Source organism: Passer montanus, unplaced genomic scaffold (genome assembly GCF_014805655.1).
Source record: "Passer montanus isolate IOZ18808 unplaced genomic scaffold, ASM1480565v1 scaffold20, whole genome shotgun sequence".
Classification (NCBI taxonomy): Eukaryota; Metazoa; Chordata; class Aves; order Passeriformes; family Passeridae; genus Passer; species Passer montanus.
The window spans coordinates 11,356,060-11,379,874 of record NW_024366592.1 but is presented as its reverse complement, the minus strand read 5'-3'; the positions used below and the strand labels follow the sequence as shown (position 1 = coordinate 11,379,874).

At 43.2% G+C, this 23,815-nt stretch overlaps 1 protein-coding gene across 2 annotated transcripts in view; it reads left to right on the top strand.

The window, feature by feature from the left end:
- Window positions 1-23,815, top strand: part of CREB3L2 (cAMP responsive element binding protein 3 like 2) — a 70,875-nt gene that overhangs the window by 34,783 nt on the left and 12,277 nt on the right. Inside the window, exons 2-7 of one of the 2 annotated variants that reach the window (XM_039707982.1) lie at window positions 4,351-4,567; window positions 16,705-16,871; window positions 18,495-18,582; window positions 20,324-20,502; window positions 21,188-21,334; window positions 23,035-23,093. In XM_039707982.1, coding sequence (XP_039563916.1) covers window positions 4,351-4,567; window positions 16,705-16,871; window positions 18,495-18,582; window positions 20,324-20,502; window positions 21,188-21,334; window positions 23,035-23,093 — 857 coding nt within the window. Of the gene's footprint in view, window positions 1-4,350; window positions 4,568-16,704; window positions 16,872-18,494; window positions 18,583-20,320; window positions 20,503-21,187; window positions 21,335-23,034; window positions 23,094-23,815 lie in introns of both variants that reach the window. The other variant, XM_039707981.1, reaches the window with a different exon arrangement.

Below are 23,815 nucleotides of genomic sequence, written 5' to 3'. Positions count from 1 at the left end.
AGCTTATTCTGCAGTGTGCAAAAGGTGCTGTCACTGCAGCTCCCCTCTGGCATGGCTCTGCTGGAAAAGGTGGGATTGTGATGCTACAACTGGTGTGTGGGACTTACAGCTGATACAGTGCATTTTCCAGGCTCAGCAAAGCCTGCTACTTGTTTTAAAATTTAAATATAATTGAGAAGTATCATTCTGGGCTCTTGACTTCTTTGCATTCCTTTTTTAATGAGTTCTTACAAGGCCAGTTTTCTGAAGATTAATTTTTAGGCATGGTAACATCGTCTTTAGACGACCAACTGGGCTAGTGCTGCTCTCATCTGGCTTCAGGTCAGCTGTTGGAGAAGCCAGCACTGCCATACACCTAGCAAAACCTGGGTGTTTTGCTTCACAGACCTTCATTTGATCAGACAAGAAATAAAAAAAACCCTGGTCCCTGAGGCAGCTGGAGAAAAGGGCCTTTGTGTGGCAGGAACAGGCAGATGCTGTGCAGAGCTGCAGCCCTCGGCACAGCTGGTGTGCAGCCAAATGCTACTTTCCAAGAGCTGTCCAAAAATCCCCTGTGCACCCGGATGTGAGAGCTTTCCTCTGTTTGCTTGCTGCAACGGCGTGGCTGGAGGTGTTTGTGCTCCCCAAAAACACCCAGGGTGTAGGCATGAGCCAATGTCCAGCCAGATGAGTGCTGAAACTCCTCAGGGCTGCCATTTGCTTTCTGTGTGTAAACAGGAGTGCTGCTGTTGTTTTCTCTTTTCAGGGTTCTGGGGGAAGGGGAGGTGGAAGATAAGGTTACATCTGTCCTAAATCCCTGACTTTTTACAGAGGTTAAAATCCTAGCTGAACACATCTCTCTGCTATGTGGTGAGAACAGTTTAATAATTCAAACAGACTCCTTGTACTAACACATGTCTGCAATTAGTTCTGGGGCTGCCAGTGGGGTGTGACGATAGCAGGAATCTGGCAGCTGAGCTGTCTACAGAGGTATCAACAACAAAAAGGGAAAAGAAGAAGAAAAAAAGGCAGAATCTCAGTGCAAGCTTTTAAATTTTTTTAAATTTTTGTAAGGGTGAACTCTCTGAGTGAAAGACGCCTAGCTAGCTGAAAGCTAGTCTTTCTTTTGCAAGCAAATTTATGTACAGGTTCTAAGGGTCAAGGTCTCAGTTTCCTTCCCAAATTGCCCTTTCCTGTTCCTGAGCACAGGGCTGGTTGCTACTGTGTCAAAATTGGGAGTTATTCTGGGGCTTTCCAGCTATGGAAGGACGGCTGCTGAGGTGCATGTGGAAGCAGAGAGGGGAGGAGGAGGAGGAGGGGGGTTGGCAGTGGGAGAATGTGCATTGAAAAGACAGAAGGAGCAGCTTAGGTGTAGGTGGAAGTTTTGGGGAGCTGGAGGTCTGGCTGCCCCCGGGTGGTTTTGCATTAGCTGCTGCTCAGATGCCTTTTCTTCTTTACTTCTCTAAGCAAACTGAGCCATGTTCAATGAGACAGTTGTTTTATTTGGGACAAAAAGTGATCTAGCTTTAAGCATTCACTGTAGTAGAGAAGTGTATAACATCTGAAAAATTGCTGTAAATCTAGGAGCCCGTGATTTTTTAAATCAGAGACATCCAGATCTCTAACATTGTCTGTTTGCTGAGTTCAGCAGCTGCACAGTCTGACCTGTGGCAGTCTCTATTGGCCAGTGTACAATGTTACATCAGAGATCATTAAAAATAAACTTGATACTTATAATGAAACTAGAAAATCATTTTAGAAACCACCATTTATTTACTCTCAGATAATTCTGTTATAAATGCATATTCTATTATTGCTCACAGCTTGCTGCTTTGCAGCTGCATGTGAAAAGGAGAAAGCACAAATATTGACAAATGTGTTGAACATCCTTCCCCACCTGAGGTCCTCTTTCTCTCTGGTTTTCTGAAGTTGAATGTTTGTTTCCTCCTTTGCTTTTCCTGAAGTGGTTTTAGTAAAATTCCCCATTCAGAAAGGAAAAAAAAAAAAAAAATCTGATGGGTCTCACTTCAGTCAAATGGAAAAGTAAAATAACACTTGATAAGCTTTTATTTCTTATCAAAACTGGTAGACAGAAGGCTAATGAAATTCTTTATTTGTGAATTTGCCAAAAATAGCTGAGTAGCCTGTGACCCTGTTTCTTTAAGCTGAGTCTGTTAAGTTATAACATCTAAATAGTCAGACTAAGTCAACACATAGGTATGATATTTTCAAGGATGACATCCTGAAATTGGATGATGCTGGTGGTAAAGCAGCTGCTTGTGGAACCCATGGTACAAATACTGTAGCAGCCATATTCCAGTATCTGCTACTCATCAGTCAGAGTAATGCATGCAAGAATTAGATAGAAGGAAATGGTCTAGCTTTAGGAAAAGATGTAAACAAATACAATTTACTCTTGCCATTGCTCCAAATGAAAAGAAATGTGCAGACTGGGGGGAAAAGCATTGTCCCTAAGAAAGGTACTGCTTTTTTATAGGTTCATCCTAGACTTCTTTCATGGATGGGAAGTATTTCTGTGCCTTGTTTATACATTAATGGCTGCCCACACTGTTTTATTCAGTGTCTTTATTGATGTACCAGGATGTTCAACTACTCTTGTGCATCCTTTTTCTTTTTTCTTTGCATAGTGGGGTGTTGCAGCTTATACTTTTATCCTTGTTGGGAAGCACCTGGTTGTGAAGTGCTACTGAGTCCTTGGGTATCAAAATTAAAATAAACAAGGCTTTCTAAGGTGGTCATGACCCTCTTGCAGAGTCCTCTAAGAGTTTATTAGTGTTATGATTTACAGTAAGTAAATACGAGGCTACAAATCTGTTTTGCCATTTGTAAAGGCTTTTCTTGAGCTAGTTTGTTATTTCAGCATAGCAGCTGTGGTCCTCTGTTTATTACCTTGTATTCAGTCAATATTTTCTTTTCCTCATTGTCGGTCAGCATTGATTCAAGACTTACTGATTTTGAAAAAAGGCACAGTTAGCATTTGGAAGAGGTGCTTGAACATCCAGGAACTCTGTGAGAGCCACCTGTGCTCAGGGTTTTCAGCATGAGGCTTCAAGGCCACAGGTGCTGCTGGAGCTGTGAAATGTGAGTGTGTGAGGGTGAGCACCCTGCTTCCCTTGAGGGTCTGTACAATATTGACTTGTTTAATTCTTAATTTAGCCTACAGGAAGCTGAATCTTGAATTTCAGTGTTTGTTTCTGCAGGAGAGAGCATGATGAAGAGCCAAGATCAATACTGCTTGCAAAAACTAAACAGATCAAACAAACTTAGACTTTTATAGCATCGTGCCTCAGCTGACAAAGATTCCTATATAAGATGGTAGATAATTGCTCATTGTTCAGAAAATCTCATTACAATTCACTGTGCAAGGATTTTTATACAAAAATAGAATTGTGTGAATGAGATGAACAGGAATGATTTGTTGCAGTGCAGATTTTTCATCTGTCAAAGGTGTAGTTTTCTGACACTGGAAAGAAGATGAAGAGACAAAGTTTTTGGCTTTTGATGGGAGCTGCATTGGAGTTTGGAGGAAATAGATTGCAAGGTTTGGTTTGTGCTCATTTTGAATAATACACAAGTGTGGAATTACTCTGCTACATACAGATCTAACTTGTGCTGCTGGTGTAATGAATTCAGTGCAAGACACTAGACAAAGTAGTAATTAGTACTGGCTGTCAGGAGCTTTAGCTCTGGGGCCTAGAAGCTGGATATGGGCTCTAGGTGGAATGCTACTTGTAAAATAGATACATAAATCAACCAGGAAACCTGTTTTATAGCAACCGTGTTAATTTCTTGGCTGTGGATGTGCATGGACCTGTTTTCCTGGAGCACACGGAATGTTCTGCACAGCTAAAACAGTCATATGTGGTGTCAGTCTGTGCTGGAATGTGTTTCATTTTTCTTCTGTGCTTCAGTGAACATTAACCCCCTATAGTCTATTCCATACATAACATGTTCTGGTGACAGGTCCTGCAGGATCTTTCACTCTGTCTGAGGGAAATGTGCTTTCCTATTTTTCCCACTATAGTGCACAGTAGTGAGTACCTTTGGTGTGGCAGGAGGAAACTGCTTCAGGACATGAGTACCATGCTTCCATTTTCCATTTTTGTTGCAGTTTAATGACAGGCTCTTCTGTTGTAATGTATGCCTCTGAGAGGACTTTTGTTCTAGCTGTAGCTCTTCAGCTTGAAGCAGTGATTGGAGGAGGAGGTTGTTATACAGGGTGGTAGATCCTGCTGCTGACTGGCACAGATGACCAGTGACACATGGAATTGTTCTCATCCGTTCCCTCCTGTGCTTGGCATGACAGACAGGAGAGGAGATAAACTTTCCCCTGCCTTTTTGTCTCCACAGCACTTCACAGAGTTCCTGGATGAATTTTCACCTGATGTCCTAGGCCAGCTGTTGAATGATCCCTTCTTGTCTGAGAAGAATGAAATCATGGAGGTGGAACTGTCCCCGGCATCCCCAGCGCCCCTCATCCAGGCTGAGCACAGCTATTCCCTCTGTGGGGACTCCCGACCCCAGTCTCCCTTGACCCACATCTCGACTGATGACAACTTTAATGAAGGTACAACACACTGAGCCCACGTTCATTCGTTGTGATAATGCAGTAATTAAATGCTCCTGGTGGAACCGTGGCTGTGGAAAATGGTGATGCATAGAAATTGATAAAAACCCATAACATTTTTAACAGCTAACTGGAATTCAGCAGTTCTAAACATCTGGAAGGGAAAAAGGGGAAAGGCAAGAATGGTGGGAGGAGGAGATCCAACCTTCTTGTTCTGGTGTGAAGTGGTTGGTGGAGGAGCAAGACCATGAATATCTGGTGACTATAAGGAATAATAGCAATGCCAGACTTTGACTCCTAAAAATTTGTTTGTCATCACCATTAGCTTTACAGTACAAAGAAGTGGAGTGTTAAGCTGCATTAGAAGACAAGGGAGAGAGATTAGTGCTTTTGGCTAAGCATTGACCAGCTAAACTGTTTGTGAAGATCTACCAGACAGGTCTTCAAAGGCTGACAGTTTTGTAGTCCAAAGTGCTCTGTTGGAACAAGATGAAATCTTTTAGAGATTTGACAAGAGGACAACTAATAAAACCTGTGAGAAGGATTTTTCAGTGTGGGACAGGATTTTTGGAAATGATTGGGAAACATAATCTTCAGAAAGTTTTCTGTTTTTCTATTTCCTAGCTGTTTTATAGGAATATTTTAAAATTAACACATACAGGAGATATTAATTGTGGAAGGGAAAACAAGGACCAAGCTTTTCTGGAAGTAAGCTTTTCTGGAAGCTTATAGGGGGAAGCTTCAAATTAGGCTAAAAGTGAGGGGAATTTCCTTTGGGGAAAATTCCTGAAAAAATTCATACTGCTGAGACTACTGTAATAGAGCTGTAGTCAAGTGATGTTTTAAAAAGCCAAGAAACATTAACAAGTGGGTTTAAAAATAGAAAATGAATGGAAAACACTTCATCTTATGTTCGCTCTGCAGAGTGTTTCATAAGAGAGGAGGAGGAGGAGGAGGAGGATTTGTTCTTGGTGTTTGGGATTTTATTTGATCCTAACCCCAGAATCATGCTCATGACCTTTCTGCACCTATTGACTTCAAAACAGTGAATACTTAAAGATACTGCAATAGTAGAGTGAACCTGGCTGTCTGATAGATATTCAAAGTCATCACCCTGATGATTTTTCATTCCTTGAATTTGTGAGAGCAGGAAGAGAGGATTTTGTGGATGGCAGTACTGTAGGGCATGACGCTGGGGATTGAAAGCATCTCTGTTATTAGACAGTGAGGGTACACAGTGCTCCTGACAATTCCAGTGAAGACCAGTCCCCTTGGTGGAGTAAGGGCACAGATACTGGGAGCAGCAGTGTCCTTTTGGGGACCACAAAGTAAGAGAGTGGAGGGGAAGGTCCTTATGCTCCAGCATAATCCTCTGCTGCTGGGGAGCTGGGAGGGGTTTTATGGAGTGGCAGGAGCTGAGACATGTATGAATGTCCAAAAAATTTGGATTCTCCAAGTACCCATCCCAGTGGGCAAATTAGTGAGCTCTTGTAGTGTTTTCACGATTTTTGCCTGGTTTTTGAGCTTCAGCATGCAGGGAGGCTGAGAAAAAGGCTGGCCTTGTTCAGCACATGATCTTCAAGGTTTAAGCCTTTTGGTGTCTGTTTCCATCTTTTGGTGTCGTTCCCCCCCTAAGTCTTCTACCACCTTATTGAAAATGTTATTTAATGTTTCATTTCAGCCATTATGGTGGAGTGATTTGTTGCTCTGATTCCATTTCCCTGCCCACTCCTGCAGGGGAATGAGTAATTTCTGCTGTGAGCTGTTTTGCTGGCCACTGCTTGGCCATTACTGTAATTTCTGAAACTGCTGAATTGACCTATTCCTGTAATTGTAAATTTTAGATAAAGTTTTTCTAAAAAGAGCTAGAACTGTAAAACTTAGAAAACTCATGAGTCTGGGTTTAACTTTTCCAAGAAATCCTGTTAAATTCAATGTGAGCGCACATTTAAGTGTCCATAAAGTCAAGGTCCAAACACTGGCTTTCCCCACTTGCTGTTTTGACTTCACTGTATTGAGGCCATTTCCCCAGCTTTGTACAGAACAACTTTTTTGAACGCTTGCAGCCTGTTGCTAGTGTGGGCTCTCTGAAGGTGTCACTTTTAAAGCACATGTGTACAAGACATCTGGCATTTAATGCATTGTTTGGTTTCTTCTCATGACGAGAATCTATTCTTAGATTCAGTTTTGCATAAACTTTAAAGATACTAGAGGGAGACAGATTGACAGGCTTGACCTGCCTGCTTGCAGCTGGTTGATCACTTTTGTTTGCCTGGAGTGGTGAATAAGGCATATGACCTGGGGACGGCTACAGGCTGCAGCATGAAAAAGGAGGCTGTGTCCTGTGTACGAGCTGTCCACACCAGCTGCACTACCACCTCTCTCCCACCAGGTTTCTGCTTTCTAGTTTTGATACCTGGGCTTTTTGAAACAACTGCAGAGTGGCTGTGGAGAAGGACAATGGGTAGCTGTGGAGTGGAAAATGCTCTTGGAACGACATGAAGAAGCTGGGAGGGCAGACTGGGAATAGGGCAGGTGGGTAAGGGAGATCTCATTGCAGCCTTTTGAGGCACAGCTTCATTTCTGACAGCTGTAAAGAAATAGAGAAAGAAGCCTGATTTTCTGTTGTGCTTGGTGCAGGTTTGTCTTCAATTTTCCAGTTTGCAGCCTTTTAGAAAGGGAGGGCTGTGGGTCAGACAGCCAGGAGCAAGGCAAGACCCAAGTTTCAGCAGACACTATGTTATTCTTGTGACTAACAGGCTCAAGAGTGTAGGCTCTTTCCCTGCCCTCCCATGCTTGATCTTGTTAGCTGTGGGCACAAACTTTGAGATTGTGTCTGTCCCTTGTTTTGGACATGTGAGATGCATGGGTGACAGCTGAGTGCAGGTAATGCTGGGGGGCTGGTGTGTAGCAGGAATGTGAAGGCAGAGCCTGCAGCATCTGTGTGGGGCTCTTCATCCTCTGAGATCAGTTCAGGTGCTGAGGGTGTGTTTTGGTGGGTGTGTGTTCGATTTTTCTGGTGTTTTTCACTTAGTGAGCCTGGCAGGGCAGAGACAGTGGACAGCTGGCCAGTGATTGGATGCTGTGTCTCCTCAAATTGTGCCCAGGTTGCTGGGTGCATTCCTTTCCCAGTCCCCGGAGGGCTCTGCTGTTGAGGCTAGTCTGGGTTCCCACCTGCCCCTCCTGTTAATGCTTTCCTGCTCAGGAATGCTTTGAAGTTACTTTTGGATTTGAAGAGGCTTGTCTTGGCTGAAGGTTTGACAGAGTGATTGCTGAAATGATGTGTTTGTGTTTTACTCCTAGTTGTGCCAAAATGGGCTGGCCCCAGACTGTAACCTGCATTGTTTCTGGGTTTTTTACTGCTGAGGTTATGATTTTCTGTAATGTGCTTTTAAAACTTGAATTTTCTTTTTCAACTTTTAAACTTCAAGTCCATCTCCCTACATGGTTTGAAAAAGAAAAACACAAACAAATAAGAAACCCAAACAAACCAAACAAAACCCCCTACACCATGGCTCCCACTTTTCTCCCTTCTACAGTAAATCCATCCCTTATCTCAGGCAGGGCTATGAAAAACCCTTGCTTAGGTGTGGAGTTCACAAGCAGTAATCAGTGTCATGTGCTGCCTCTGCACAGAGGCACCTCTGGGCTTGAGGCTCAGGTTCGTTCTTCATGTGTTTTATTTGTATCCCTATGTATGCACACATTTGGTAATCAGTGTCATGTGCTGCCTCTGCACAGAGGCACCTCTGGGCTTGAGGTTGGTCTTCATGCATTTTATTTGTATCCATATGTATGCACACATTTAATATACATGTGTATATGTGAGTCATAAGAGTTTTATTATTTATATTAGGTTATATTACATATCCTAATTTATTTTCTATATATAGAGAGGTGCACTGTCCTGCTACTGTCTGTTTTTGTTCAAACACTGAATCAGTGTAATGTGAACAATGAAAATGGGAATCTCTGCTGCCCTGACTTTAAAGAAAACAGAAATGAACGAAGAAATTCACTTGTGCTTTCAAAAGTTGCTGTCAAAGCCCTACTGGTAATTTTTTAGAGCATATTCCTGCAACTTTTTTTCTGCATAATTTTTTTCTTTTGTTTAGGAAATGAGGAGAAAGCCATTTAGTGGGAGTGGTCTGTATTTGTATCGATTTTTATGTGGAAAGGTAGCAGTCAATCCTTGTCACCATCTGCAGTGTTAAAGTCATAGAATTGTAGAACTCTCTCTGAGTTGGAAGGGACCCATCAGGATCACCAAGTCCAGTTCCTGGCCCTGTAGAGGACACCCCCAGAATCACCCCATGTGCCTGAAGGCATTGCCCTGTATGAGAAAACTAAATTCATACCAGACTATGAGAAGATTTTTTTGAACTTCTGTATATCCAAGGTCCACAGTCTCAATAGGTTACTCTGCATCAACCCTGCAACTCCTACTTGAGCAGCAGCATGTCTGAAAAATGCTAGTTTTGATTTAGAGGTGGGCGTTTACTTATGGTTACTGTTAATTGTCAGCTTTATTTGCAGTCTGGCCTCCTTTAGCTTCCAGTTACACATAGATGAGATCTCATTATAGCCTTTGTTTCTTTTAAAGAACCATCTGCTCTCTGAAACTTCTTTCCCTAGGTGTTTGTACGCTGTGACTAAGTTCCCTCTTGACTGCTGCTTGGATACAGTCTAAATGAACTGCACTTCCTTGGTGTTTCCCCTGGGTGGAATCTTCTGGACCTTCAGCTATTGCCATGCCTTTCTCAATACAGGGACCTTTGCAGTTTCTTTTTCAAACTCTTTGCCAAGTGACTACAGGAACTGATTTCCCAGGAATAGTTTCCCTGATCATGCATGTTATGGGAATACTCCTCCCACTTCCAGTCCTGCTGTTTGTCAAACCAGTGATCTCATTTTTCCTGTAGTGTTGCACTAACAGCTTGTGCTCACTTGGTTATGTACTGTGAGCATCACGTCCATTTCATGTGTGTTGAAGCTGTAATAATAATCTGCCTTCACAGCATCTGTGGGGTGTGAGGAGAAAAATTGGGACCTGAGAGAGAAAGAGAGAACTGTTTTATTTGACCACGGTGTTTCTGTGGATATCTCTCTCATACCTTAAAAGAAAAAAAAATAATAATCTTATATAGGACATTTAATGTTATCCAACCTTAACGCTGTAAATGCAGCTACCACCTCAGTCTGTGCCTGACTCCCATGTGATATGTTTTTGTTTCTATCTTAGTAACTTTGATAGTGATGCAAATTATCTGTGGGTTTTACATGGACTCCATGCTGGTCAAAGAGGGGATGCTGGTATGAATGATGATAATTTTTTATTAAAAAAAAAGCTATTTCTGCTATGCATTGTAGTTACTGTGTATTACTGCTGCTTATCTTTGCCCCTTTATTTAATTTTCCCTTTCTGGCACTTTAGAAAGGACCCCAATGTTTGGTAGTCAAACAGTATCTCTTTTGTCCCAGCAGTTCTGAGGGCTTCGGTTTCATTATTTGCGGTGGGAGCATGTGTGCATTGGGAGGGGGAAATGCCATCTGGAAAATCTGTAAGAGGAACTGTTTGTCCATGAATGTGGGCTCTCACCTCCTAAAGGAGAGAGGGGGAGAGGTAGAGGCGTTGGAGTTCAGCATTTCAGGCGTAATAAACAGGGCTTGTGTCTGACAGGGAGTGTTATGTGAGCCCAGAGCTGGGCACTGAGAACCATCTGAACCCAGGGGAATGAGAAGGAAGCAGTTATTTCTCCAGAAAGGCCCAATTTACCTTTGGGAGGTAGGAAGGGCTCAGACTGCAAAGCTGGGGACACTGAACTTCCGTCCCTGAAAGTCGCATGTCCAGCAGCATGCCCAAAATGTATGCATCAGAGGCCCTTTTGGGCTCATGGTGCAGAGGTGCTTCTCTGACAGATCAAGTAGTCATTTTCCCCACAAACAACTTGTGAGCCTTTTCCAAGAGGTGCTTTCCCTTTGCAGTTAGCTGGCTCCCAGCTGGCAGCTGCTCTGTGGTGGTGAGCACCCCTAGGTCCTGCTGCTCAGTGTATTAGAGGGACTCCCCTGAGAGAGGATTCAGGTGACAACTGAACACTTGTCCAAAGGCAGCTTTGCACACAGGGACCCCCTTGGTGCAGTTTAAGCACCCTCTGCATCACAGTGTGTCATTAGCGTGTGGTGAGTTGAGCCTGAGACTGCAGATGGTTGTCCATGGCATGGCTGTGCAGAAGCCAGGTGGGCTGTGCATGCAGCACCGTGGTACAGTGGTGGCAGTGTAAGGTCTGCCAAAAGGAATTAGTTGAAGCCCTATTGTTCAAATGTGTAACACAGCTGAAAAGGGAGGTTATTTAAGTGCACTTGGCTGGAGAACTCTTTGACTCATTAGGGAACTTCCTGCATTACCTTGTTCAGAGATGGCTTTTCTGATACCTGTGCAGAGCACTTTGACTGATAGTCTGTGGTTACCTTAAATTTTCAGTTTTGTTTTTCTCTAAGTTACTTTATCCATCACTTGAGCAGGGAACTTTAACAAGGAGGCAAAAGCTGCCTCTTCATTCTGGTGATACAGATAAGGATATATCCCTTGATGATTCTAGAGGTCTTATTTGCACACTGGTTTGGAATGACATGCAGTGCATACATCTGTTCTCTGTGATAGAGATCTGTAATGGTGGTATGGGCTTTTATTCCCCTCCAAGATTGGGTTCAGTGGTACACCCTTCATGTGGGTTGTTTACACAGTGGTGCTATCTTACTTTTTACTGCAGGGAAAAAAAGGTGAGAAACCCATGTTGTTTTTCTGGGTACTTGCATTCTCTGTACTTGAGAGGAGTGAGGGTGAGATGCAGAGCGCATCTCTCATTTATTTAAAAATGCACAATAAATGCACATACAGCTTAATTATCCATCAATAAGTGTCTCTGTAAACTCTAATGAAGAATGCTGAAAAGAATGTGGGGAGCAAGGGACACCATTTTAGTTATTTTTGTAAGTTTTCCTGTACATCTACCAGAAAGGGTGAAATTTAGTCAGTGTTGGAGAAGATCTACTTTTTCACAGGAAAGGAAGTGGTATGTTGGACAAGATTAAAGAATTAGTTGGATAGAAATAAAAAAGGAAAGCAAAACTTTCTGAGAACTCTGATATTAGAAAAACGGTACAGTTGAGGTAAGCATTTTTCACCTTGTTTTCCACTTTGCCTACCCTGCCTTTCCATACCATGTCCACAGCTCAAGAGGAGAAAAAAAATGTTGCAGTTCTTCTGAGAGATACAAATATCCTAGAAAGCTGCATATGGTCTTATTAAGAGACTATGTAGAATTTTAAAAATATGTGTATTAATACAGATATATTAAAAATGTTTTTTGTAAACACAGAAATTATTTCTATTAATTATGACATGCAAAAACACAACTGTTGTTGGTTGTGTGTTTTTCATGTGTGCCTAAGTCACACACACTGATTACAGCTACAGCTGTGATGCTTGGAGGAGCACATTTCTGTTGACAGTCATCATCACAGTGTGTGAGGTGTGCAGTGGAAGATGTGTGCTAAACAAATCTGCAGGAGAAGAGGCACAAGCTTGATGACAGAATAAGCACACAAAAGCTTTCTGAAGAAATGTAGTTTTAGTCTTGGACACAGGAGATCTTAGGTGCATGTGTCACAAACCCTGGGTGGCTGTGATGAATGGGATTTTTGGATGACAAAGTTCAAACTCTGATGTTTAACTTGCAGCAGTGGTAGGTGCTCACAGCCCAGCCTGAAAGCATGCTGGATTTTGATAAAATGTAGTAACAGGGCAAAATCATCTGAAAAATCCAATTCCAGTTTTCTCTAGTTGTCTCCACTTAGCCATTTTAAATTATTAGTTGCTTTTTGGCCTTAGTCTCCCCATGTCTCGCTTGAACTTTCAGCTCCACTGTGAAAATGAATTCAGGTTGTGGAGTATTTCCCTAGGAGAGAATTAAATAGCCCTGTGGGAACAAAATTTGGATTGTGTTCAGTAAAGGAGAGGTGCAGCTGTTCATGAGACAGTGCAAAGAACAAAACATGGAATATCTTCTCTATTAGTAAAGCACCATGCATTCTGCTTGTTGGATAAAGCATGGGTTCTGTAGAGAAACTGTTGGGTCACATTATTAAAGCATTGCTATTTTTAGGTGTATTTGATGTGCAGAAGGACACTGAGTTAAACATTCATAGGTATTTCTTAATACTTGGCTGCTTTGCAACCTGAGTGTTCAGTTCACATGTGCAATTTACCAGCACTAGTGCACTGCATGTAGAAGTGTTAGCTGGGATTTCGCTGAGTACTGTGTGGACTCCCTAAATTACATGTTCCACGTGCCAAAATGCCTAGCATTCAGTGACTTAGGAAAGTGTAGGTAAAGGGGAATGCTACTCATCTAAACAGTCATTGCATGATAGAGTTCTGTGGTTTGTAGAAAATTTCAGCTGGGGAGGGAACTGACAGCCAGGATCACTTATCTATGGCTCTGTGAAGCCTGTGACAACAGTGTACTGTTTTGAAGCCTGAGAAGAGATTTTTCGAGAGAACCAAAGTGACAGTTCTTAAGCATTTGGAGAGCTAAATCTCTTGTTTAGGCTTTCGTGTCTCAATATCTGAATGACTTGCAGCATATTTTGTTTCACCTTTGAGGATGCAGTGTTGCCCTATTCATATTTGTCTATAATTAGTACCATCATGGAGATCATACTCTCAGCATCTTGTGTTGGACTGTGGCTCAAAAGTTCACATGTACCTCATGGATCATGTCAAATATAGATATAAACATAAGCACCTCTAACTTCTTGACACCAGTCATTTACTCTTACCACAGCATGTCTTGCTTGGTTTGGTGTGGAGAAGACACTTACCTCCCTTTTCCTCCAGTGGGTCTCTTGAGCCAGCTCCTGTTGTCCTTTTCATTTCAGCATTTCACATGCACCTTCTTTCTTGTTCTCATTATTCTGTGAAACCTCTCTCGTGGTTCTCTGTAACCCTCTATCAGAAATACTCTTGTCTTGGAGGGTGTGCCATACCTCCCTGTATGACCACTGGTCTATTAGCCTGCTCCATTTTTCCTCTTTGCCTGAGTTTTTCTCATTTTGTGTTACATTCTGAAGGGCTTTGGGAGAAGGGTTGCCACTTTGCTCTGCTAGTACAGTGCTCAGCAGAGTATACTAAGATGCTAAAGAACTGTTGTAAGAGTAAACTAAGAATGATTTTCAGATAATTTCAACCTGCTGTGCTCAGGAAGAGGAGAAAGGAGAGTGGGAAATCCCTTGGAGCAGAGAGGGATTGTTGGTGACTTCAGAAACTAGAATGCATCAAAAGAAAGTAACTTGTAGCACAACACTCCCTGATCCTGGTAGGGAATGTGTAACTGTGGCTTGGAAAAAGGTGGCAGCAGAAGGGGAGGGGGCGGGGGGGAGGAGAGTATCCAGGTGAGATTTGACCAGTCCTCCATCCCTTCCTTTCACAGGATTGTTCATCTGGAATGACAGCTGTCACCATGCATTGTAAGAGGCAGTGTCAGAAAAGTGCCAGATGCAGTTGTTCAGCGTTATCTCAGTGCTAAACGCAGCGTGTTGCTGTCGCTGGAAACCATCTGTAACCCTGCAGACTGGTTAGACTGGCTTAAAGCCTAGAATAACTCTGAGCAGTTTATGCAGATCTAAGTGGTGATGGCAGGGATGTCAGGTTAATCAGCAAAGTTGGCTTCCAGAGGAGTAAAATGATGGATTCCAGAGGAGTGAAGTGACCAGCCACAGGCCAGCATATTTTGCTGTCTTAGAGCAGTTGAATATTCATGATGAGCCTGGGGATTAGAGGTGATAAACATCATAAAGTGCAGCCTTAGAGAACATACCCATGTGCTGGTCACCCATGGCTGGATTTCTCTTCTGCTTTCATGAGGATACAAATTTAAGAAAATTAAGGGCTAATTACTGGCTTCACTAATAACTCTAATTTATCCATAGCCTTCACAATGGTGCTGCCCCAGGGTAGCTCGACCCAGAGGTGCAAGAGGCAGCAAAGGGAGGCTCTGCACAAGGTGATGTGGGGCCAGCTTTGGCTCAAGTTATGCAAACAGGCATTTGAAAGTTCCATTTGCCAAGGGATTCTGGATTTCCAGGCAGGTACCACTTTAAAGGTTTTACCTGAACAATTCATACACAGCAACCTGGGAGGGAGCTGCACTTTTGTGTTGTGACTAAAGAGGCTTGGGAAGGGTAGTGTCCTCTCTCCTAAAAGAGCAGTGTCCTCTCTCCTGAGTTAATATTCAGACAAGCCTACCTGGTTTGTTCCCCATAAATACTTCTAATTTTGTATTTTGGCATTTCCCAGGAAGCTTTGGGAGTAAGCTCTACAGAAGTTTAAATATGGTGTTTAGCCCTTGCTCTGCAGTTAACCTGGCAGAGTGCTGGCCTTGCTGTTCTTGAGCTTCTGATTACAGGATACATATTTTTCCTTTTTAATTCCTTGGTGTGTCTTTACTCAAATTACCTCCTTCCTTGCCAGTGGTGGAGGTTAGGCCCTACCACAAAGTAATTACTCGCACTGGAGATGCACATTCTTCTCCCTTCCTCCAGGCACCCAGCTTCTGCCCAGTGCCTGTGCGCTCCATGTGTGTGTGGTCTTAATAGCAGGGACACAAGCAGCCCAGGCTGTGAGCCCTCTCTTATTTTTGTTACCTGTTTGCTCTGTTGACATTCACCAGCAGTGAATGAAGGGTCTTGTGCAGCCTTGCAGAATGCTGGTGGCACAGCCACAGCCCCGTGGCTGCCTCCCAGGATGGTGGTGCCACACACAGTTAATTCAGAGCTCTGTTGCTTTACCAGCCCTACAGTGTATGTTTTTGCTCTCTCACTTTTAATTTTGTATATGCAGTAAAGACTCTGAAGGCAGTAGAAAGCTTTGAAAGAACTGCACTCTTTTTCCTTTTGTGTATATTTCCTATCAGATTCCAGCTGCTCTATTTAATGGATATGCCTCTTACAACCACTGCTCAGTCGTGGCACAGGACTGTGCCACATGCAGCTGGGATGCAGTGCCCTTGGTATAGTATATATAGTATATATTTCTTCTCTGCAAGAAGAAAGACTAAAATCTTTCAGTTGGAATAGGAAGTTTTCTAAGGCAGAATTACAATTGACAAAAATGCATTTGATTACTTTGTATTTTTAAAGGGGGTTGTTAACAGCCTTGTGGAATTGTTTCAAAGGTTGAGTCTTTCGAAATTCTTGGTACTCTGTTATACTTCAGACCTGGGAAAATAAGTCATTTTTTAGCAAGTAAAACAGTGAATGGAAATGGAATAGAAATGCGGAGCTAAACTTACCATGCCACCCTTCTTCCAGTTCTTGACAATGCTGGGCAAGCCCTTCAGCTTTGTCTAGAGAAAAGTTGCATGGCTTTCTCTTGACTAGGGAGCTTTCAATAAGTGGAGTTGGGGGATAATGCTGCCGACACGTGATGCCTGTTTCATTGCTGCCAGATAAAATATTCATCCTGTGCTGTGACTTCCCAGAGGCTCTGTGGAGAAAATCAGCATGATCACAATGGCACTGGTGCTCCTGTAACATCATCAAACCTATATTCTATTTTGCACATACTAAATGAATCCTTGGGGGAAAAAAATGAAGTTAATGGTGTGACAAATACTTTGTTCTTAAAAGTATAATTGCACCATTTGAGCTATTTGCTGCCTGCAAGCAGTAGAAGAAGCAGAAGTCTGGGTAAAGGCTATCTCTAGAAGGAGGAATAAAACTGAGTCAGCAGGCATTAAGCTGTTTAGGACAGGGCTCTCTGGCTGCTTTACCCAGTGGCTTGTTTAGTCTTGTTCTGCTACGCATTAGCAGCTTTCAGCAATGTACAGTGATTAGTGCTCTGTGTCTTTCCTCGCTGCTCCTCTGTGTATCCTGGGGCTAGGATTAGGTTACAGCCCTGAAATGGCATGGTTGTCTGCATGGACTGAAAGCTGAATAGTAAGGTCAGAGTTTTGTTGATAGACTAAAATGTCTTCTGTGTTTGTTTCCCTTCTCTGAAGGTGGAATGACATTATTTTCATTTGTAGTCTTTCTGTTTCTGATCTAAACATGTGGTGTCCAATTTCCTTCCCTGGCAGGTGACCTGGAAAATGAGGAATGGTGTCTGGCTACAGAGTTTACTCCAGCTGCAATAAAGACTGAGCCAGGGCTTTGTGAGACATCAGGCCTTGCTCCCTCAGTCAGTCTCACCATCACAGCCACGTCGCTGGAGGGGGAACAGCCTGAGCTACAGACGGATGCCCTGGTACTGCAGACTCTGTTCTCTCTGCACAGTTACTGCAGGCTCTCCTAAGGCTGCATAGTGTAGCAGTGTACCCTGTGTAGTACATAGTAGCCCCTTGGCTACTATGGAAGCTACATGTAGCCTCCTTGGTGCCAGAGCCTGGCAGTTCAGGGTGCACACTGCAGTCTGTTCTAATGGTTTTTAATGTTTGCTGGTGTCCCACTATTGCTGTAAGAGCTTGTTGTCTGCATCTTTAGCTCTTAATGGTTGGATATACAACTTTGTCTTCTATGCTAGCTCCAAAGCCTGGTGCTTTTGGGTTTTTAGAAATATTTGAATAGTTTCTAATGAACCAGTTGCACCTGAACTGCCTAATCCACTTGCTCTATGAAGCCTGTGACAAGCTAAGTGTCTGTAAAAAGACCTTACTTATTGCTGCAGTGCCTTCCCCTGAGCAGAACAGAACTCCTTGTTTGGATGGATCGGAGGGTTTCCCTGTTTGCCTCCAAAGTTACTTTTTCCAGGTCTGTGAAGCTTTGACATTTCAAGCTGCTGCTACTTCCGGACCAACCAGCCTCACAAGGAGCTTTGTGATGCTTTTCTGACCACAGCTGGAGCAGCCAGTGGACATTCTAAAGAGCTTAGTTTGGCTGTGGTTGGGTTAAGGAGAATGAACTGCAGCAGCTGGTGGCTCACCAGGGTCCCCAGCCAGCAGAGGAAGAAGCATGGCTGTTGTCAGCCCTCAGGATGCAATGTCAGTCCAGGCTGGAGGGAGCTGAAAGTAAATGTTTCCACTTGGATGTGTATCGAAAATATGTGCAACAGAAATTATTTTATGAGAAACTGAAGAAAGCTAAGCACAAGTTTCCCGTAATTTCCTCCTAGCTTGAATGTGCTGCTCCCAGGACACAGTCCTCCTGTAGCTTGGGATGCTGTGATTTGCAGAGTATTGGGACCTGCTGGTGGCTCATTGCTGTTGCATGGATTAGTTACACAGGTTACTGAGAGAGATTTTGGCTGGTGTGCCAGACTGGCTTCATCAGGCCTGGCAGTGCAGCACACAGACAGGCTCCAGGCAAAGCTTGGCAGCCTGGTGCCCCACCCTTGTCAGTGGGGCAAGCCAGGTGTCTTCCAAACTTCAGTCAGCAGTGACTGTCTCTTTTCCTGCTCCTCAGCACTGTGGAAGGAACCTGGCTCCCAAAACCTGGTGCTCAGTAACTGGCACCTTGCTCTTGCTCCCAGATGACAATGGCCTTTTAAGAGGCTCTCCCTGACTCCCAGGGGTGTTCCTGTCCTTGCTCAAACAGACTGTGCAGTCCAGCAAATCCTAGCAGCAGCTCTGTTGCTAAGAGAAGTAATTTGAGTGGGTTACATGTTAGCTTTCAGTCTGAAATGTCATCTCTGAGGCATAATCTTTTATTTTAGCTAAATATAGTAGTAAGAAAAGCCATAGTGGGAGCAGTCAGGGCGATATTCTCTGTAGCCTGGTTTAGCAAACTGTGTGAAGCAGTTAAAGCTTTGCCTGTGGCAGAGCAGGAGGAGAGGAAACCTCTCCATTTATGGAGAAGTAATCCTTGTGTCCTTCTATTAAGATTTTTAAGATGTGTACTCCAGGTTTTCATGCTGGTAATTTCTCTTTTCTAGATGAAACCACTGACCCAGAAAGTTCTTCCAGAGATTAAATTGGAGCCCCATGAAGTGGATCAGTTCCTGAACCTCTCTTCTAAAGAAGGTCTGTTAAATACCAAATGAAAATGTAGGGGTAGATGTCCAGCAAGTACAATTAATGTACTTTACCCTGATTAAGTATTTGGATTTCTTGTTCATCATGTCAGATTTTAGGATGAAGCTGTCATTTTATAGGGATTCAACTCAGGCTATTGAAGAGCCAGAGTCTCTTTGAGCCTTTATGTGAAGTTTTTTTCTTTTTTTTTTCCTTCCTTTTTCATCACAAAGAAAATTATGCCTTTTTCTCTCTAAGATATTAATAATTGTACTGAAGGGAGCTTGAATTATTCAAGTACAGGATTATTTAGGATAGAAAAGAAATCAATTTGAGGAGACAGTTAAGATATAAGAAACTTTACTGTTAACCTCTGATGCAAAAGCAGGATGTGAGTTTATATGAAAATAAAAGTAAGGTGAATCTGTTTGTAGCATATTAGTTGTAAGAACAATCATTATTTCTTTCTCCTTGCACTCTAATGTGAAAGGAGGAGCAAAGATTCCTACCCTGAAAACTAAACACAATTAAAGCCAAGAAAACTTTGGAAGAGCCAATATTTGGTGTGAGATCTCAGCAGATGACTGCATTTCAGTTAGAAACACTTGATATTCTGTTAGTGAATTAATTTCTGTGGGTAAGTAGCCCTGCTCTAGGGAGAGAAGCAAATGATGTAGCAGGTGGATAAAGGGAGGTTGTATCTCAACCCAGGTACAGATTTGTTTGCTCACTTTGTGGGATTAAGGGCCTTTCTGTTTTTCAAATATGTTTCTTCTTCTGGTAACTGCAAGAGCTACCATGTGAGACAAAAAGAGTATTATTGATTTTTTTATTACTATTTTTCTTCCATCCTCCCTCACCACCCATTTGATCTTTTCAACTCAAATTTGCATAGCAGAAGTGGAGGGTGGTAAATTAGTCCTGTGTCTTCCTACTTCAAAATTCAATTGCTGTAAATTTAGCTCAGAGAAAAAGTGACTTAGTTATGGCTGTCTTGAGCATCTGCTAAATTGTCCATTTAGTAAAAGTGGGTGAGACATGCCCTGTTTCTGTTGGTCCAGACCCTTTTGATCCTAAGCAGCAATTTGACTGACAATTCTAGAGCAGGTTCTTTTGGCTGCAGCTGAGGTTATATTATGGCCCCTGGACAGACAGTATGAGAGAGGTTCCTGTGGTGGCTGCCTGTGCTGCTCCTGCTCCATCAGTGCATTGAAGCCTTTGCTGTCACTAGTTTGTCAGTCACTTCCCAGCTGTGCCAAATCATGTCCTTAGGAGGCCTTTCTCTCCTTCCTGATCATGTAACTCCTTGGATGTGATCCCTTCCCTTGCAAATACTGGCAGATTGTTTAATATGTGGCAAAGTTAGAAAACACTATTGTTTTTGGAGAGTAAGTATGCTGGCTCAGAGCCCCTCTGTTAATGTGGTTTCCCAGGAGCAGGGAACTTGTACTTTACATTATATGTGAACCTCAAAGCATTTAAAGAAGGAGCTGAAGTGTAGGTAGAAGTGACTGGAGCATATGCACAGAGTCCTGTTTTGTCTGTCAAACCTAAAGATAGCTGCTGCATTTCATTCCTTCTTTGGAGACCTGCATGCTCCGAACCTCTTCCAAGTTGTCACTTCTGCTTGATCCATCTTTTAGCAGACACTCCTAGTCCTGGAAACTGTGTGGTGGTGGCAGCTTTAGTGACGATTTGAATCAACACCTTAAACCTTGTGTTACTTTCTGTCTCTGTTGCCGTTTAGCAGTGGATACCCTGCATTTGCCTCCCACCCCTCCGAGCAGCCATGGCAGTGACTCTGAAGGAGGGCAGAGCCCAGCTCGGTCACTCCCTCCTTCCAGCCCAGTCCAGCTCCAGGCCACGGCCAAGGTTGTGTCACGCGCAGCTTCGATGCTCTCCAATTCCCCTCTCCTGACTGCACCACATGTGAGTTGAGCTGGCTTTCTCCATCATTTATCTGTGTGTCTTTTTTTTTTTTTTTAACTTTCTAAATTACTGGTTTTGACAGAGATTTGCTAACTTTGAATTGTTGTTTAGATGAATTCATCTCTGGTCAAAACTGCAGATCCGGTAATTCTTGCTCACTGGTCTGTTCTGTTCCCACAGGGAACAACATGTGCCTCTCCTCCAAGCTGAGACAGGGTTCACCAGTGTTCTTAGGTTTATCCCATCATGGACTGTGTTTATCCCATCATGGACTGTGCTTTGCCTTAGGGCCCAGTCCTGCTGGGTTGACCTGTCTCTGGTAGATCTGCATCTGTCCTCTTGTCATGTCATTAGCAGGTGGTGATCTTCAGGGAGGGATTTTCAGTAGTGTTTCTCATGTGTCTCTGTCCCTGTTTGAGCCAAAGGCAGTTATACCGTTGGCCTCAGTGTGGGCAATGCTGGGCTAAGAACAACTGTTTTGAGGGAATCCTGTCCCAAAGGTTTGAACTCAGAATGGAAGTTACCTGAAAGGTCTTCCACACATTCCCAGCTGCAGGAGGCTGTTCTAGTAGGCCCAGTCCTGTCTGAAGTGGGAGACCTGCTGCCTCTCCTCCCTAACAACCTTTTCTTCTAGGACTGTGTGCACTTACTGTTTCGTTTTATTTCATTTCTATGACCCTTGAAGAAATTACAGGGGACTGGCCCCCTCATCCTGACAGAGGAAGAGAAGAGGACGCTGATAGCAGAGGGCTACCCAATCCCTACCAAACTGCCCCTGACAAAAGCAGAGGAGAAAGTTCTAAAGAAAATCCGCAGGAAAATAAAAAACAAGGTAAATCTTAGTTAGCTTTGCTGGGTAGTTCCTACTTGTCCTTCATTTAAAAAAATGCTGCAGAATTCTGCAGTAATGGTCCATGGTACTGTTGAATGCTGTAAGTTGTATTTTAACAAAGTGCTTTTCTTTGTTCCTAAACCATCCATCAAATTGTCTGTCAGTGTGAGTGTGCCTCAGTGTAGGTATTTACCTGACCCCATTAACAATAGAGTATTTAGGAGGCAGGGTATCAAGTTGCAGTGGCTTGGCTCCATTTAAAAATCAGAACAATCCTACCCTTATGGCAGGCAAAGAGCTCTGTGTTCTTTGCATGGTGAGGAAGGTGTTCTTTTCTGTTTCCTGTTTTAAAATATGATTCTGTATTGCAGTGCACTAGTCTTTTGATCACTGAATTCAGTAACTTGTGAAGTTGATGCCAAGGATGCCAAAAGCCCTGCAAGTTTGGGGTTTTCTTCCTTCTGACATGGGGAAGATCCTAATGATAGGGAAGAATGCAATTTTTTTTCAGACCTGGCCAGCACATTTGTTCTAGAGGATTTTAGCACATATTTTATGGTTACTATGTTCTGCTACTGGTTTTGCAGATAGAGGTGTAAATTTGGACACACTAAATTGGAATTTGGTCTTGTACTGTGTTTGTTCAAAATTTTCTGAAGTGGTCTTGTGCATTTCATGTACCACTTACATAGAATCAGAGTAATTTATATTGAGGAGAAATCTGGAGGTCCTTTGGTCAAAGCCCTGGCTTGGAAAGCAGGGTCAGCTTAGGGTAGGTTGCTCAGGGTCTTGTCCAGTCACATTATACTGCTGCAAAGGATGATGAGTCCTCTGTGTCTCTGGGCACCGTGTTCCCATATTAGGACACTCTTGTGGTAAAAACAAATAAATAGAATCCCTAATGCGTGACTGGAATTTCCTTTGCTGCAACTTGTATTTGATGCCTCTTGCCATTTTTCTGTGTGCATCTGAGAGCTCTGACATCATCTTTGCTGCACAAGATAGCTGAAGACAGCAGTAAATCAGATTCCCTCCTTGGCCTTCTCTTCTTCAGTCTGAACAAGCCCATCTTTTTCCTTTCCTGAAATGTCATGTGCTCTGGCATGCTTATTACAGCAGAGCTCTGCCTCTGGGCCTGCTTCTGTACATCCAGAGCATTTGTTTCTGAGCCATGGACTGCACTGCTGTACTCAGCTGTGGTTTGCAGCCGCTCAACAGAGGGGGAAGAACCACTCCTCTGGACCTGCCAGCTACAATGTCCTCAATCCACGTTTGGTTGGCTGCTTTGCCAACAGGGGCACACTGCTGACAGTTGTTTGACTTGTTCATCAGGACCCCATGTCCTTGTCTGAAAAGCTGTTTTCTAATACATTTATGGACTTTTTCTCTCCTGGATGCAGGACATCATCCTGGGATCATGTTTTCGTATTTGTCCTGGGATATTCTCTCCAGATGAATCTGATTTATTTTTTTTAAGGTTAGCAGGGGATGATTTTTTGTGTGTGATTGAAAGGAGGAGCCTTGTTTCAGAATGTGGAAACTGGCAAGCAAGTCAGTGCTTTGCTTGCCAAGAATAGAAATGAGAACAAGACAGATGCTTGAATCCAATAACACTGGGGCTTTTTACCAGTTTATTAATTTGTCTCTGATGCTTTTGTTTTCTATGCAAATATTTGATGTTTTTCATCCTTTTTCCTTAGATCTCTGCCCAGGAAAGTAGAAGAAAAAAGAAAGAATACATGGACAGTCTGGAAAAAAAGTAAGCTAGCCTCCTTCCTGTTTCAAGCAGGCCAATAGCACTAGTTGTGGGACTGGGAAGGGATCCAGCTGTGACTGCTGGGACAGTTCCGTGCACAGAGTGCCAGCTGCCATCTCGTGGCAGTGACTGAGAAAAGGCCCTGCTCCTGGCAGCTGCTGGTTGGGGTCAGGACTGTGCCTGCCTGCAGCGGGTCGCTAATGTGCCAGCAAACACTTCACACCTTAAATTAGGAAAGACCCAGCTGCACTGGCTTCACCTCAGGCGACTGTGTTGGCCTAGTGGACAGGCAGTGTTCAGGGAAAGATGGATCTAGAGTGAGTGAACTCTGTCTTCCAGTGCAGATGAAAACAGAAATAGGAAGTGGATGAGTCAGGACTGCCTGGGAAAATAAGCAGGACTTAGGAAAATAGCATGTGACTCACGGACTTCCCTTAGCAAGCAGGAGCCAAACCCCCAGTTAGTGATTTATATCCCAAATGAATCTTTCTTCCAGGAGATGAATATTCTAGTATTACTCTTATGCAATTCACCAGATGGTTCTGTTAAAACCCTTGTACCATCTTTGGTGATATCCTTGATGTAATTTCCATTTTTTTCTTGTCTCTTTATAGCTCTGTCTTGCTTCCTCAGAGTTACTCTTCTGAAATTCCACCTCATACATACCAGATATCAAGGATATTTTCTTTACCCTTTTTTCTTCTTGAAGCTATTCAGGATTCTGT